The sequence below is a fragment of the Thermobia domestica genome, chromosome 3 (genome assembly GCF_964235325.1).
Source record: "Thermobia domestica chromosome 3, izTheDome1.hap1.1, whole genome shotgun sequence".
In the NCBI taxonomy this organism is placed as follows: domain Eukaryota; kingdom Metazoa; phylum Arthropoda; class Insecta; order Zygentoma; family Lepismatidae; genus Thermobia; species Thermobia domestica.
Genome location: NC_137456.1, coordinates 68,444,498 through 68,462,678, shown reverse-complemented (window position 1 = coordinate 68,462,678; position 18,181 = coordinate 68,444,498). Strand labels below are relative to the sequence as shown.

Sequence of the window (18,181 nt, the reverse complement as noted above, 5' to 3'; positions counted from 1 at the left end):
ATTTCATTGACACAACGAAGCATGGTGAAATGTATGCTAGGATTCACTCGTAAAGATAGAAAAATCACATTGATCAGAAGGATGGTAGAAGTGACTTATATTATCATGAAAATAAAGGCATGGTCTGGATATATTACAAGAAGAATAAATGATCAATAGACAGAATCAATACTTGGCTGGATACCAAGCGATAAGAAACGATGTAGGAAACGTCCTAATACAAGAAGCATTGCTGAGTTATCTAGAAAAGAATTTTCATAGACACGAAGATAAATCAAAAGCTAAAGGTTATTTGGCGTTTTCGCAAAAATAAACCAAGACTTGGTGTGTCTGACGTCACCACTTGTATATTTGGAGTGACGTGAAAATAGAACTATGCACCACTACCGCACTCAGTTAATTGTCGCATTACAAATAGGCCAGGCCATACTATAAACTCACCTGTCCACCAATGGAGCACAGAGGAACAGCGTGTCGTATACCCACACGGAGAAACTGTAAACAGTGCAAGTTATTGTTTCTTTCTTGCAAGACAAACTGAAACCTGCAACTCATCAAAATCAACGAGAACTGTTGTCTAAGAGGCTGCTCATACTCCACAATCGTGTCATGCCTCATACAACAAATAGTAAACAATGTGCACTGGCTTGGGTTTGAGTTGCTCCCCCATCCTCCGTACAGCCCTGATCTAGTACCATCGGTTTAACCCATCTTCTATCCTTTGAAAGAAACGCTGCGTGATCGTCCGTTTAGGTTAGATGACAAGGTCCAGTAGGTGGTGCTGACGTGGCTTCATGAGAAACCCAAGACCTTCGTGAACAGGATACAGGATCTGATTACATAATGCCAAAAGAGCATTGCCGTGCAGGAGGCATATGTAGGAAAATGGTGTATGTAGCTCTTCTTGTGTGGATATAAAGATATTACGCAAAAATTGCCATTGCTTTTTGATTGACCCTCGTAGAGGAGAAGAATTGGAGAGACATTCACCCAATAGTGGATTGATAATGTTTGAATATGATGATGATTACGAGATCTCATTGAGTTGTAAAAATGATATGGGTAAGTGTAAATCCACATGCGTAATTTTCGAGAATTGTAATTTAACCCTAAAAAAGCCGAAGTTGTACGATAACTACACCATTTATTAACACGAAACTAATACCGAAGTATACATTACCCACATCAATCTTTTCATTATGGCATTAGCAACATGACGCTATAGTTGAAGGGAATTATAATTAGCAATTCAACTTTAATTTTTTTATTTAACTATAATGTTGTACAAACATAAGACATAATCGATAAACCGCATCAAGTTGATTTGAACAAAATGAGATGTTTCAGTGTGGATTCTCATGCGTACTTTTCGATAAATCGAGAAAAAATAAAAAAAAAACTTATGCTGCTATGTCGTTCATCGCTAATAATTTTTGGTATTTTTTTCTTCTTAAACAGATTACAAATTTATGCACTGTGCATTTAATTTTGATTTCATTTCCAGGTTAGCATCCCGTTCAGCAGCAAGGCTATACGTGACGTGGACCTATTGCTTAACGTAGGATCCGAACCACATGAGCTTCCACCGGGAATCGAACCCAGGTCTCCCTACTGTATATTTAAAAAGTTCACTGTTAAATAAGTTAGTAGATTGTTTTTGTTGTTGGCCTTTTTTATTTTTTTCTTTTTCTTTTTCTTTTTCTTTTTTTCTTTTCTTTTCTTTTTTTTTTTTTACAGTGAGACACACATGATACTGGTGACATATACTCTGTCTGTATCAGAGGTAGATCTAGAAGGTAAAAACTGGGGTGCAACCAGAATCCATAAGTATATCATGAATTTACTATAACTTTCAAAAATATATAAGTAATAGTTTCAAGTATTTTTGTCACTAAAAAAACAGGGGGGGAGGCGTCCCCGGTCCCGAACTAGATCCGCTTCTGGCCTGTGTTTACATCTTGTATATTCATACTATATTTTTCTGTATGTGGAACACACAAATTGTACAGGGTGGCCCAAAAGTAGGTACTGTCCCGTACTGATCAGCTCACTGTATTTCATATTATTTCTTATTGTTATCAAACAGGTAGACCTAGCTTCTTTATTATTTGTTATAACTTCTTTTTACTTATAACTTAAGTCCGAAACAGCCGAAGCAAATAAACCCATAAGCTAGAATTTTATACAAAATTGATCAATGCAGAGGTGTATACCTACTTTTGGGCCACCCTGTATTCTAGCATTGATCTTATATTATGAAATGCAGAAGCAACAAAGAAATCTCATGTATATGCATTAAGAAAAGTGAACCACCCTAACTTAGTTATAAGATCGAAATGAATAGTTATAACTTAACGCTACTCTATCATATTAAAATAGACTTAATTTATTCATTATACAGTTGTTCATTCGTAGTACACAGATTCCCGGACTAGTGGTCGCGTGGTCCTGTAATACGGCTCCCTTGGAGGCGAGATAGTGTAATGGGGAGCGACCCAAATTTTGAGGGCTAATCTTGCATGATGGTCTGTGTACTTTTCAACTGCATTGGATTTAAGCCCTAGTATTGGGCTTCGAAACCCACGTTAAGGCGCCAGACTATTAAATACTTTTCAAAAGCTAACAAATTTTCTTTTGCCCATTTCTCGTAAGTGAAGAGAGATATTGAAATGTAACTTTCCACAATAATAGATAATGCTATTCTATACCCGAAAATATGAATAGGAACAATTTTCAGTGTTGCCACCCATAGAAATTAAAATGTGACCAGAATTTGAATTACCCCAAAATCTAGGTTAAGGCAGGGACTAGAAAAATGAACTCAACTGCAACTGATGATTTATCATGCCTTCTTTGTTTCTTGTTAACTACTTTTTAAATAATATTTGTATTTATTTTGTAATAATTTATTTATTCTGTAATAACTTATGTAAGTTATTGTGGTAAGTTACATTTCATTATCTCTTTTCATTTACGAGAAACGGGCAAAAGAAAAATTGTTAGCTTTTGAAAAATATTTAATAGTCTGTTCCCATTAATACGTAGTAGGTTCCGTTTCGTCCTTCGCAAGACATGACATTCAAATGTTATACAGCTTATTTGTTTGTTCGTTCTTATTTCATATGCAAAGATGCTCAAAAACTTAATTCACATAGCAAGAGGAAAGACGTTTAATCGGTGTTCGAAATTATTGGTGTCGGATGGTGCGTTCATTTTATTCAAATAATAAATTCTGCTAAGGACAGTGAAGTGGATTATGCAAAACAAATAAGGATGTGGGTAGCCACCGTTGAAGTCACCGTTCGGTGATGATCTTATCAGACTGACTCCATAAACGAAACACAGACAAAATAATCGCTCTATCTATCTATTGCAATAAATAAATTAATAATATTAGCTTTCATTCAAGAGCTATCGTGTAGAGTAACGAATTGGCGTACTAACATTTACAATATTATAAGGCTCACTGGTGATCCTACCTAGTAATAACATTTACAATCTTATACGGACCAGTAGTGTGATCCTAATAACATTTACAATCTTATACGACCCAGTAGTGTGATTCTAATAACATTTACAATCTTATACGGACCAGTAGTGTGATCCTAATAACATTTACAATCTTATACGGACCAGTAGTGTGATCCTAATAACATTTACAATCTTATACGGCCCACTAGCGTGATCCTAATAAAATTTACAATTTTATAAGGCCCACTAGCGTGATCCTACTAACATTATAATGTTATACGGACCAGTAGTATGATCCTACTAACATTATAATGTTATAAGGCCCACTACCGTGATCCTAATAAAATTTACAATCTTATAAGGCCCACTAACGTGATCCTGATAACATTGCAATCTTATAATATCCACTATTTTCGTGCTGAACATTCACATATTCGTCATAATATTATGAACAATTATTCAAATAATTTGTCCGAATAATTATAAATATTTGAATAACGAATATATATGAATATTCGAATAATAAACCGTTCAAATTTGAACAGCATCTTTATGAGGTTTCATCATTTTTAGAACTTCTGAGCCGTAAATAAAAGTGTAAAATTTGGAACAATGTATTCGTTGTGATCTGGTTTAAAGATAAGATGGTTTAAACATCCACAATGATGATCGAATTTTAAGTATAATTTCCATTTATAAATCTTTTCCCACCTAAAACAGCTTGGCACAGGGGGTTGAAATAAATATAAAGGTAACCAAGAAAGTTCTGTCGCTTTTTCACCCACCACATTCGAACATCGATATGTCACCTAAGGCGTATCTGGAAAATCAAAAATAGTTCCCCAGCATCCACGACCTTCTGCCAAGTTCTGAAAGGTCATGGATTCCATCGCGGTAGATCTTGGTAAGCCGTGAAGGGAAGAAGGTATCTAGTGCATTTTGCATCTCTACTAGGGATTTAAACTGGCATTATCTAAGGTGATTGTTCAACGAATGGAATAGGTGATAATCGGACGGTGTAATGTCCAGGGAGCATGGCGGATGCAATAGTGTTACCCAATCAAGGCATAGAACGGTGTCTCGGGTCATTCTAGCCACGTGGGCTTAGCGTTGTCCTGTAACAGGAGGACCCTTTGCAATTCAGAAGTGTTGGCTCCAGAGTTTTGAGTTTTTCTTGGACACGGCTCAACTGTTGACAGTACACAGTTGCATTGATGCTCTGACCAGCTGGTAGAAGTTCCCAATACACGATGTCGTGAGTAGTCCACCAAACACACAGGAGGGCCATCTTCTGGTGCAGTGCTGGTTTCCGCTGTTTTGTAACCGGTTTATGGGACGCTACCCAATGATGAAGGCGCTGTCGGGCTTCATACAGGACCCAATTCTCATCATATGTCATCACTATGTCCAGAAATTTCTCCTTCCTGAGACGAGACATGAAAGAAACCCAAATGTCTGCTCACGTTTCCTTCTGGCCCGGAGTCAATTCATGTGGGACTATTGACCCAACTTGTAGTGTTCAAGTTGATGGAGATGCTGCCGAATGGTTTATTCACTCATATTGAATTGTAATTCCAGTTCCTCATATGTCAGGTCACTGTTCGCCTCAATTGTTGCCTGAAAATCTTCATTTTGCACATGTGTTGGCCTTCGGGCACGTGGTGCGTCTTCGAGTGTTTCGTCACCGTCCTTAAATTTATTAAACCACCGCTGCACTGCCGCGTAGTCACGACTCCCTCACCAAAGGCCTGGCATATCTTCCGCCCCGCTTTAACCCCAGTTTGAACTCGTACAGCATACACGCCCTTATGGAGATCCCATGTTCACTCTGTCCTTATGTTCACGGTGTAACTGAACTGCCAGAACCAGGTGGTATGTTCGATATACCCACACCAACAAATGACCGCCTTACCTCCATTCGCATGGTGTGAGGGCCAATTGAACACAAACTTCCACAAAAAGCGACAGAACTCTCCTGGTTACTTTTATATTTTCAGACTCAGTGGTATGATACGAACTGTTATTTTCCTTGATTGTAGATAATTTAAAATAATTTTGTAATTATATTTACTACAGTTAAGTTATTTGTTTTAATTTATTTCTTTTCTTTATTATTTATTGTAGCTGGTTGGATGTGGAGTATTAGGTGTTGGAATATGGCTGAGATTGGCATACGAGGGCTACACGTCATTGCTGCCACAGTACAGCATGATCAGTGCAGACAGTTTGTGCATCACCGTCGGAGTCATCATGTTTATTGTTGCCTTCTTCGGATGCTGTGGATCATGGTTCCAGAGTAGATGCATGCTCATAACTGTAAGTTACTTTACAACCATTAGATATCGACATAATAAACTGTTCAATAGTCACAAACGGACACATCACATTGTAACGGATGGTGATCACATTGTAACGGACCAATTTTGGGCTTGCACCGTTTCAGAAAAATAAACTCTGACTTTTGTTTTAGCAGCTCCGTCCCGGAGAGTAAGAAATTCAAGGATGTTATAAAATAGATCTGCCTATACAACAAATTTGTGAAGCCATACGTCAGAGTTTCGCCAGATCGCCACCCCTACTCTGTGCGCTCCGCTCAATAAGATCGCAATGTTTTGAGCAGATAGTCATAGCGGAAACGAGAGTAATCAATCACACGTGCCGATATTCTGCTGGTTTTTGGCTTCATTAAGTTAAGTTAATAGGGTGAAGACACATATGGACAGATTCTGTATTTTATAACATCCTTGAAGAAAATGTTAGATTTAATGTTTTTTTTTTTTTTTTTTAATCAAGCACTGTCCGTGGTTATTTATATAAGCGTATGGCTATTCGAGAATGCGTTTTTGATACGTTACCTCCCGCAGCGAATGCGACCTAGGTGGCTACTCGGTAAGTTTACTTTTGTTAGAGTTATAAATCATAGTGTGAGCCAGTTAGGGTTTCCAGGCTAGGTCCAGGTCTATAATAGCAGAATTCCATTACTCTGCACAAAGCATATTCCAAGCAGCTGTTTCTTGCTAAAGAAAAAAAAACCTTGCCTGGCAACATGTCTTTTCTTTTTTCCTTCCTTTAGACATCTTTTACTGATTCCGAAACAGCAGTCGGTCTATTGTTCCGAATCGCACCAAATACGCTCGAGCTGACGTTTTCCTCGCGTTTTTATTGCTTTCGCGTTTTTGCAGCGTATTGTGATTAGTCATCCACATTTAAATACATAGCGTATTCCAAGCGTACTCATGAGCAATAAAAACGCTTTGCGAACGCTTCAAATAGTCGCCTACTAAGAAAGAACATAAGATGGCATTATACTAAATTGCATTTTATTGAATTTGAAATATTTAAGTTAACTTTGAGCAAACCTTTCTTCTATTAACAATTTTAAATTAAAAAAAAAAAAATCATTAATTCTTGTACTTTAATATGTGTAATAGTTTCCGAAAGATGTTTTGTAAAATTTAGTAAAGTATAGAAAAAGGAGAAGGCATGTTGAAAGTTACCCCAAATATATATCCTGTGATTTTATTAAACGTGTTGTATTCTAGCTATTAATAATTCTGTATTTAAAAATTGATTTACTTACAGAATATATGGATTACGGAGAGACAGTAGAAGTTTGAAACATATTGTACGATGACAAACATGTACGAATAAATCGTTAAGGATTCCTAGCTGCTGAAAACTCCGTCGTAACTTGTCCATTACGCTCTGAGTTGAGAAATATCTTGAACACAAAGTCCCCCCCCCCCCGCGTTCCCCCTCATTTTTACCCCTGGTATTAGTCACGGTGATGTTTACATTGGAGGAACGCACTCAGATATTGTGTTGTCGAGCATGCAGCCAGCTAACTTATAGGTATAGTGGATCTGATGCGAAGTTTCCTGGTTAAGATGAATCACGTCGGTGATTCAAAGGGTAAACGCTCACCTGGATGACATTGGTAATTAAAATGATTCGTTTATGCCTACCTTCATTGCACTCTTAGCATATACTGCTTAGCTATATCATGCACTAAGGAATTCAACGGAGATATAAGATTCGCGTAGAAAAATCATATTACAGTAAACCACTGACATACAGGGGATCTGGAGAGCATTGACAGCGCCATCCAGAACCAAATTTTTAACTTTATAAAGTCTACAAGTCAACGTCGTCTTTGGTCGCACCTGCGATGAAGAGGCATGGCTGTAGCAATGGAGGTGAAAAAAGGGTCTTCACTACAGCGAAATTAAACTACCGCTAATTTTCGAGTTTTTCTGTAATATCTTCAAAACAAATAAAAATATTCGAAAAGCAGAAACGTAGTGAACTAGACAAAACGATTTTGCATATAATACCGTTGTCACAACTCATCTATCTGCTTTCGATTTGCAACTGTAGATAGATTTAGCATTTTTTTGCGGGTTCTGTAAATAGCGGCATACCAAAAGCAGATAAGTGAATTATGGTAAAGGTATCACATGCAAAATTATATTGTCTAGTTCACTACGTTTCTGCTTTTCGAATATTTTTTATTTGTTTTGAAGATATTACAGAAAAACTCGAAAATTAGCGGTAGTTTAATTTCGCTGTAGTGAAGACCCTTAACTTCTTTTTTAAGAAATTTGGTTTACCAAAACTCCTTTACTCTGTCCGTTCATCAGTCTGTGAGGGAGACAAGGGCGCCGATCCCGGGAGGACCCAGGGGGTCCGGGCCCCCTAAAGCTCATGTGGGCCCCCATACTGTATTTGTAAATTTACAATATTTGTCATAATTTGAATGCAATTTGTTTTAAAATTCTCACATATGCTTTCTGCATCTGAATGCCCCCCTTCTCCAAATTTACAGAGAAATCGGCGCCCTTGCGGAGAGATAAAAAAAATTCAGAAACCACTTGAAAGATCACCGCCATTTTGTTCAGGATGTTCAAGATGAAAAATTAGGAATTGAGTTCGTTGATGCAAGTGATCCATCCTCCGGAGGTGATACAAATCAACCATTGCTGGTTTTAGCGTTGATCACTATAGAGCAAAAACGGTAATATATAACAAGGAAGGTTTTCTGCAGTTGATTAACCGCCCCAAGCATGCATCTTATCACCATCCTTAACTTTCTACTAAAACCGGAAGTGATAAAAAATCAACTACAGTTTCCGGTTTCAATATTGATCTAAACCAGTGCTATTCAACCGGGTGTACGCGCACCCCTGGGGGTGTACGCGAAGATGTTTCTGCGGGTACATAATCCTAAAATATGTATATTTCCAATATTGATTGAATTATGGTTTCTCTGCGATAACATCAATAAAAATGAAGCATAGAAATTGCTTAAGTCCAGAATCAGCTCTGATTCTTCCACTCTCGAAGATTTGACTGAGAATCGAGGAGTTGGCGTCCTCTTATTTGGTCTCTGTTTATCCCCCTTTTTAATCAACAGGAAATGTGTACTAAGTTTAATAAGTTCATTTCGGTTTAATTTCTCTTACACAGCTTCAGAGGTACAATTGGATGGCGTACTGTATCTAGGAGTACACGAGAAAAAAATAGTTGAATAGCACTGATCTAAACCAAATCAAACCATTTGCCGTGACAACCCTTTGTAGGCCTTAGCAGCTCCAACGCCAGAACTACGTTCAGTAGAGCGACAAACGTCGTCAGCGCGCTGCGTCGCCATGTCTCTAACAGCCGTATCGGGAGCTTTCTATAGTGCTTCCAAAATGTCTTGAGCCGTGGCAAAAATGCGAACTAAAGCTCACATCCTCGACACACCCACGCGTTGAGTTAATAAGGGTTCAGCTGTTGCTAAGCGAGAGAGCTTTAGCGAAAGGGAGTGAAATTCCTTCAGCCGATAGCAGCGCTTGGAACAGAAGACTAAGTGTCAAGTCGATGTGGTATGTCTTTAGGAGTTTTCTAGATCTAGTGGCTCTGTCGCGTCTTTTATTCACGTGACTCCCCAGTTTGCCTCACGATGCTAGGTGGACGACGAAAATTCGGAAGAACCAGCCGGGAATCGAACTCGGGACTGCGCGGACGTGAGCCAAACGCTTTAACCAGTAGATTACTGAGTTCGTACCTCTTGAACCACCCGACCTATCTCGATCAAATTTTCAACATAGATGAGATTCGGGCATATGATGGCTTTTATCATTTCACTTGGACGTTGCAACGTAAGGGAGGGGCATATATTTAAAAATGATCAAAAATGACCGATATTAGTGTCGAACCCATATTTTTCGGGGTATTGTAGCTGAGATGAACAGTTACACTTCCGATGCCGTTTAAATCCAAATTCAACCCCGTAACTTCGGGCAGTTGATATATATATATATATATATATATATATATATATATATATATATATATATATATATATATAGGCCTATATATATAAGTGATCCAAAATGATCGATATTAGTATAGAATCCATAGTTTTCGGGGTCGCCGAGATGAACAATGACACTTGCGATGCCGCTTAAATCCAAATTCAGCCCCGCAACTTGGAGCAGGATGAGGGGAATATATATAAAATGACCAATATTAGTGACGAATCAATAACTTAAAGGTTATTTGAGACGAACAGTGACATTTCCAATGCTGTTTAAATCCAAGTTCATCTCTTCATTCTCAAAATGAAACGTATATTCTGCTAGTATTCTGCTAGTGTTGATTATATATTTAACCGTTTATATATATAATGCAAAATCATCGTGAAAAAGCAAGGGATACTTTGAAGGAGAAATCATTTAAATTCCAGTATACTTCAACATCTTTAATTCCTCATCGTATTTTATTAAATTGTACAGATCGAGGATAAGTTGATAAGTTGTTATGTGGAATACTGCATACTTCATTTTCTGTGTAACTTAATGGAATTCGATTCTCATCAAAATATATTGACCTCTAGAATAGGGTGACCAACCGTCCCGTAAAAACGGGATTGTCCCGTTTTTTCACCACCATTTCCAGTGTCCCGAAAAATTTTCTCGGGACGCCAAAATGTCCCCGTATTTACGTAATTGGGAGCAAAAAAAACTTTTCAATCTAAAATTTTCTAATTTATATTATTATTTTCTAAGCTATGTGATTATATTCGAATATGTCTAATTACTGAGCAACGTCATTACGACATTTCCGATATTGGATGTAGTGGCTGCACTATTTTTCCTCCCAGGCCTCCTCTTCCAAGACTCCCACTCCGCAGATGATATGAAAAACAAACTGTTTTTACTCACTGTTTCGGGCAGTGGAAGCCTGAATCTCTGTCATCAGTACAGTACAGTGTTTCCGTGATTTGACTAAGACGTAACATACTGTCATTTACGAAAGGGGAACAAAAGTATGGAACTATAAAAGTGAAAATAGAAAGAAAACTAGTTGTAAGTGGAACAATGTTGAAAAGTAAGAAAAACCAAATAAAGGGAGTTGGAATCCGATAGTAGTCCGTTATAAATTTTACCGGTGACAGATTTTGTTGATTGACAGATATTGATGAATGTTTCATATATTTTTTAGCAATGTTTTCAAAATTTCATTTTTTGTTAGTTGCTGATAGTTACTTGTTATTTAATTAATTCCACACCTTTTCAATAGGTTTTAAAACGAAAAAGTGTAAATTTGCAATTTTTTGTGAGATACAGAGAGAGAGAGAGAACGGAGAGGCAAGTTGACGATTTGGTCACCCTACTCTAGAAGGTTGTTTTCTGTATGGTTAGTGAAACTAGTTACTTACAGTATTACGGTATGTCGAATTGTTGAGTTATTTCGTAGAATCAAAACATGAATAAATTGCAATCAGTATGTGCATTATAGGAGTATGTTATGTATAATTTTATTAAAACCAATCAATTTTTTTTCTTTTCCAGTATTTCAGTCTCGTTATATTTATGTTCGTAGTGGAATTCACGATAGCGACTCTAGCGTTTGTCTTCCGAGAGCATTTGGGCGACACCTTGCGAGAAGAATTGAAAGCAGGAATTGAACACCATTATAACTCCTCGTCATCAAATAGTTTGGAAATTATATGGACGCATATTCATAATGAGGTAAGAATTTTGGAAGGAGTTTGAATTTAGAACTTTGCAAGTAAATTAGTTAAGTAATTAACAAATAATAATAATAATAATAATAATAATAATAATAATAATAATAATAATAATAATAATAATAATAATAATATGTTGACCTACACATAGCTTATCTATCTTCTATTTAAATAAAAATGAAAGTGACTTACGTTTTTCATTTCATATCTCTTAAACCACCCGACGATCGCGATCAAATTTTCAATATAGATGAGGTTCGAATCTGGGATGATTTTTATCATTTCACTTTGACGGTGCAACTTAAGGGCAGAGAAGGGGGTAGTTTTTTTTTTAAAGTGATTGAAAATGACTAATATTAGTGTCAAATCCATAGTTTTTGTTGTGGCTGAGACGAACAGTGGTACTTCCGATGCCGTTTAAATCTAAATTTAGCCCCACAACTTGGGGAGGGAGTAACATATAAAATTGATCGGAAATGACCGATATCACAGAGCACTTCAGTAATAGTAGAAAGTGACTGACTAACGAAACATATTACTGATTTTTTCTTATTTGAACCTACCGAAGCGGTTAATTGACGCTAGTAATTACTATAGAAGCACAATGGAAATAACATAGTACATACAATGGTATCACTTAGCCGACTTGATCTGGTTTGAAGGAACCGGTTCTTAAATTCTATGTCCAGCTCTAGATCTAGTATGTATGCCTATAACGTAACTCTCTAGTACTATTCAAGAGAATCTAGTGCAGTTATGTCAAATTCAGTATATAAATTGGGCATAATAGTCATTATCGTACAATAAGGCGCACTACAAGGGGAAAAATCATATCTAATTTTGCATCTAAAAGGTGAATAAATCGATAAAATCTTACCAAATAAATTCTTTAAAAAATAAAAGGAACATAGGGAAATCCGGAAAGTAGATGGGCATCTATTATATCTTTACGAAAAAAAAAAAAAAGTCTTTTTCCTGCAACAAGCTTGCGAATGTCTCGAGAGATGCTGCTTGCACTAACGATTTTTAAAACAGAAATCAGAGCTAAACAGTGTTTCTTTCAGACATGTTTTTGGGAGGACACTGCCCCCCGGAGCTCTGAGAGTGCGCCCCAGGTGGAGACCAAAATAATACGTCTATAATGTAATAATAAATAGAATACCGGTAGTGCCCTTCCTAACACTAAGTGTGCCCCCCCCCCCGGAACATTTTTTCTGAAAGAAACACTGAAGATAAATGACTGTTGCTGAGAATGTTTATTCATAAACGAGAAAAGTACTTGTATTCACAATTGTACGTACTTTCGAACATGAAAATTGCATTAATATGTAAGTTTTTGAGTTTCTGGGAACCATGCAAGGAAATATTTGTAAAATTCATTGATACTACCTACTTCACTATATTTTTTGTTTTTAGCGTTGAATAAGGTTGGTGTAAAGGGATAAGTTTTGCCGATAGGTGTCACTACAGTCTTCGTATCTCTCTCGTGTATTTTTTACCTTTCACGAAAATTTACAATTTCTCTTACAAATTTCAACCTAGAGACTTCAAATTTTTTAGAGAAGGAACTTCATACCCTACCAAATACAACAGTCTGTGCCGATTTTTCATTTAGAATTTTCTTCATTGTTGAAATGGCTGGATTGTTAAAGGTTTGAATATCCATTTCAACAATCCAACCATTTCAACAATGAAGAAAATTCTAAATGAAAAATCGGCACGGACTGTTGTATTTGATAGGGTATGAAGTTCCTTCTCCAAAAAAAAATTGAAGTCTCTAGGTTGAAATTTGTAAGAGAAATTGTAAATTTTCGTGAAAGGTAAAAAATACACGAGAGAGATACGAAGACTGTAGTGACACCTACCGGCAGAACGTGTCCCTTTAAACCAACCTTAATTCTACGTGTAAATGGGCTGGCTCTTTTTCAACGTGGGTTGCAAAACAGGGCTAAAACAGGTAAAGTACAGGGAAAAGAAGTCGGTGGCCGCAAGTTTGGGATGCTTGATCTAGTATAGGCTTTAATATACACGTAGAGGGTCATTTATTCACATTAATTGGGATCAAAAGTTGTGAGGATAATCAGGCATGAGTTTATTTATTTATTTAACAAAGGAAAGTACGTACAGTACATATTTATAGTTTTTCTTACAATATACAATATACAGAAAAATAAGTAGGATACAGTTCTGTTATTAGCAATGTTATTCACATCTAGTTTAGTAAAGATTAATGTGTTTTTTTTTTTAATACCTGCAGGAAAATGGATAATTTATTGACTTAGTTGTAAAAAATCTTGTAACTGCAACGAATACAAAACAAACTTACTTCGGTCTAATATCCAGTCATTTCACAACAAAATTGTATTCAGTTTTCCAGTAGATTATCTCGAGCATGCTAAGGCTTGTAATACTCAAAAGATGCCTCAGTTCACATCCTCAAGATATGTTTGGCCATATATTAAACAATGCAAGAGGATGCATAAGACTGCTCTTAAAAACGAGCGTTTGTCTTCTACATCACATTTCCTTTCTTGAATTGATTGACTTAGTTGCAACAAAGTCATTTGACATTGCAACTGAAATAAACACGAAACAGACTTTTCACAACAAAATATGATTCGGGTTTCCAGTAGTTTATCTCCAACACGCCAAGGCTTGCAGTACTTAAAGGTGCCACTGTTCACATCATCAAGACATGTTTGGCCATCTATTTTTTAAAAACAAAATGCAAGAGGATGCATAAGGTGGCCTCCCCTTCAAGAAAAATAGCCTTTGTCTTCTACCACTCCCTTTTAGGCATCAGCTGATCAGGTGATTTGTTTTCTATACATGACTACATGCAATATGCCATCACACATTGCATTGCAATCTGCCATTGCATTGACTACATGCAATATACGGTCTCTTTTATTTTCTAGATTAAATTTCATAACTCTAGAAGATAATGTTCGCTATTACAGCGATTAATCTTGCACTTTTTTGCTTCTTCTTCCAGTTCCATTGTTGTGGAGTAACCAATTATGAAGATTGGTATCATATAAGTGCCTGGCCTGACAAGAAATATGTCCCCAATTCTTGCTGTCTTCCTCAATTTAAAAATAACTCAGGTAAGATATTAGAATATAATAAAAAGTTAGATTTAAAAAAAAAATTAATTGAGAATAAATTAAATTTGGAGATACATAATTCGTAGATATTTTATAAGTGCCAACTCCAATTAATATGAAAAGATACATAATATAGTAAAGTTTGTTAAATTCAAGAGTGTAACTAGAAAGGAACAGGCAGGGTACATGCTCCGGGCGCGTGGTTAGAAGGGCTCCTATAAGGGCACTATAAGCCTATATATGAATTGGGGGCGTCGAATTTTATTCTTGTCCCTGGTGACACAAACTCTAGTTGCGGGCAAGGGCGCCCATCAGGGGGGGGGCAAGGTGGGGCGCTCATTCCCCCTAAGAGGAAATCGTACTTGGGAATATCGAAAGCCCAATAGAATTTTTACATTAGTTATAGCAAAATTTGAAATTATATTTGAAACCTCGCGTATATTTGCCCCCCCTTGGAAACAACAACATAGAATTTTTTACATTAGTTATAGCAAAATTTGAAATTATATTTGAAACCTCGCTTATATTTGCTCCCCCTTGGAAACCACAACATGGGCGCCCTTGGTTGCGGGGCTGGTGAAATTTCATTGTTAAAACACTCTATCTTCGATTAATACTCCATACAAAATTTACAACATATAGTATTTGGTCTAGGAATTAATTCGTGCGGGTGGACAAGAGATGGCGCAACGAACGGAGCGTCCCACAGTTCCGTGTATCCACACATGTGTTGCAAACCCCTGTCATCGCGTATTGTTCGTAGTATAGGGCAGTGGATTAAAGCGTCAACAACACCAGTTTGTAGTTAAGTGAACATGGCGCAATTTGTGCCTGATAAAGTGTTTTTGCGGGGTGTCCTGCTGCATTACTTTAACATGCAGAAAAGTGCGACTGAAAGTCATCGTATTTTGGTGGAAGTGTATGGTGACCATGCTGTAGCTGAGCGAACGTGTCAGAAGTGGTTTGCACGGTTTAGAAGTGGTGATTTCGGCTTGGCAGACCAAGAGCGAGCTGGACAGCCAAAAAAATTTCAAGACGAAGAATTGACAGCATTGCTCGAGCAGGATTCGTGTCAAACGCAGGAACAACTTGCAGCAGCATTAGGCGTTGATCAAACAACTGTCTCCAAACGCTTGAAAGCCATGGGAATGATTCAAAAGGTGTCACATTGGGTTCCACATGAATTGAAAGACAGAGACGTTGAAAGACGAAAAACCATTTGCGAATTGCTGCTTCAACGACAGAGCAGAAAGGGGTTTCTGCATCGAATTATTACGGGTGATGAGAAGTGGATCCATTACGAGAACCCTAAACGAAAAAAGGCCTGGGTGAAACCAGGTGAACCACGTCCATCACAACCAAAACGAGATATTCACTGTGCAAAGGTTATGCTGTGCATATGGTGGGATATAAAAGGTGTGGTGTACTATGAGCTGCTGCAACCGGGTGAAACTATGAATGGAGAACGTTATCGACGACAATTAATGCGTTTGAAGCAAGCTCTGGCCAGAACACGACCAGAATGGGAGAACAGACATGATAAACTTATTGTTCAACATGATAACGCTCGCCCACATGTCGCAAAACCGGTCAAAACCTATTTAGAAAATGTCGGATGGGAAGTTTTACCCCACCCGCCGTATTCACCAGACGTTGCTCCTTCGGACTACTACTTGTTCGATTGCATGAACAACGATTTGATTGGACAGCGGTTTACTTCTTCAGAAGATATCGAAACATGGGTCTCTGACTGGATCGCTTCCAAGGATGAGGACTTCTTTCGCCACGGAATCCGTACATTGCCTGACAGATGGGCGAAAGTGGTGGCTAGCGATGGACAATATTTTTCTTAAGGTATTTATGTATTTTGTGTTTGTACTACAGCTTCAATGTGTGCGTACCAACCGCACGAATTAATTCCTAGACCAAATATGAAAGAATCGTCTGTGAATGAACAATCAAATATTCACTTTAATCTTCAACGCACTAAGCCTAAATTGTCAACGTTGTTTACCAAGCTGGGGTCTTCTAGGGACCCCAAGTATTATTTTAATTTTTCAACTTATTTTTTGCACTTTTTAACGAACGTATCATTGATCTAATTATGTAGCAGATATCCCAAAGGGATGCAGGGCACACATAGAAATCGATAATAAATAGATTCTTATAGTTGCCGCAGTATCACCAAATATCACCCTCTGAGTTCCCTAGAGGACCACGCTTGGTGTATTAAGGATTAATAGATATATATATTTTTTTATCGGTCAGTTTTCTGAAAGATGTACTATATCATCATAATACTATGCTTACTTTGATTTAGTGATTCAGTGAAAGAATTGAATCCATTTTACATTAAGAGCATTTCATTTAATTTTGGACACTATGCTTTTTTATTTTTCACATTTCATATACTCAGAACGAAAAACAAAAATCCTAGAATATTATTAGAATTTAACGTAAACAAAGTAAAAAGAACTCCAAAGATGAGACAAATACCAATCAACAGATCTCGTCAAGCTGTACAAAATAATATGGCTGAGTGTAAATCATCATACGAAGAAATGAATTTATCTGCAAAGCTAAGAATTTACGCTATGCGATAACCACGCCATCTGTTAAGATGAAACTAAAGTAAAGAGTGTCCCATAGAAAACGCACATTTTGAAATGTACGCCATTTCATTTCTAGTAAGTTGGCACCATTGAACGTTACACAATTTTCGTCTGTTGTCATTCTGGTTAGCAGTTACGAAACGCCGAATAGTGCATGGTATGATCGTCATCTATTCTCTGTACGGGTAGGAATAGAACGCTTCACGACGGAACAGCGTATTGTCATAGTGGAACTTATTACAAATGTCGTGAATGTTGTGAATTCCTACCCATAAAGTAATAATATAGTATAAGAGATTTCAGCTGCTCTTCCCGCTGAAACTGTGGAGAGACTGTGGCGCCGCCACTCAAGGAAGTTGGGTACTACGAACTACTAAAAGTAAGAACGAATCAAATCATTCAGAGTGCGAGTCTGATAGAATTAGCTGATGATACACTTCGCTACTGCCAGTAGCAGACGATGCAGTTAGTTACAACTCTGGCCGGTAGTGTCGCAGAGTCACTTTTGTTGCATTGTGGGAACGATTTGAATTTCCGTTAGGAATATAGGGAATGGTTGATCAGGGTGATAGGGAATGGTGTTCCTACCCGTACAGAAAACAGATAACGATCACGTGTTATTCGACACTCTATGGCTACTAACTACAAAAAACAACAAATGAAATTCGTATATGACTTCATTTGCTCTATCAATGGGATAAGTTTAGAAAAAAATAGGTACAATGAAAGATGTAGGTGTGATATTTAACCAAAAATTAGTCTTTTTGTATCATTGGCAAGTATCACCAAGGATGCATATAGAAACCTTGGGTTTCTTATGAGAACTACTAAAGAATTTACGAATAATAACACTTCAAAAGCGTTTTACTTTTCTTACGTAAGATCCAAACTTGAATATGCCGATTTATTTGGAACAATTCTGTGAAAACACGTAGTCAAAAAAAAATCTATTCAGATACAAAGCAAATTCTTAA

General features: G+C 37.2%; 1 protein-coding gene across 2 annotated transcripts in view; it reads left to right on the top strand.

Annotated features, from left to right (window-relative positions):
• Tsp5D (Tetraspanin 5D) overlaps positions 1–18,181 on the top strand; it is a 221,402-nt gene that overhangs the window by 179,576 nt on the left and 23,645 nt on the right. For both annotated transcript variants that reach the window (XM_081751041.1, XM_081751042.1), the window contains 3 exons: positions 5,596–5,787; positions 11,310–11,489; positions 14,484–14,595. In XM_081751041.1, coding sequence (XP_081607167.1) covers positions 5,596–5,787; positions 11,310–11,489; positions 14,484–14,595 — 484 coding nt within the window. The remainder of the gene's footprint in view (positions 1–5,595; positions 5,788–11,309; positions 11,490–14,483; positions 14,596–18,181) is intronic.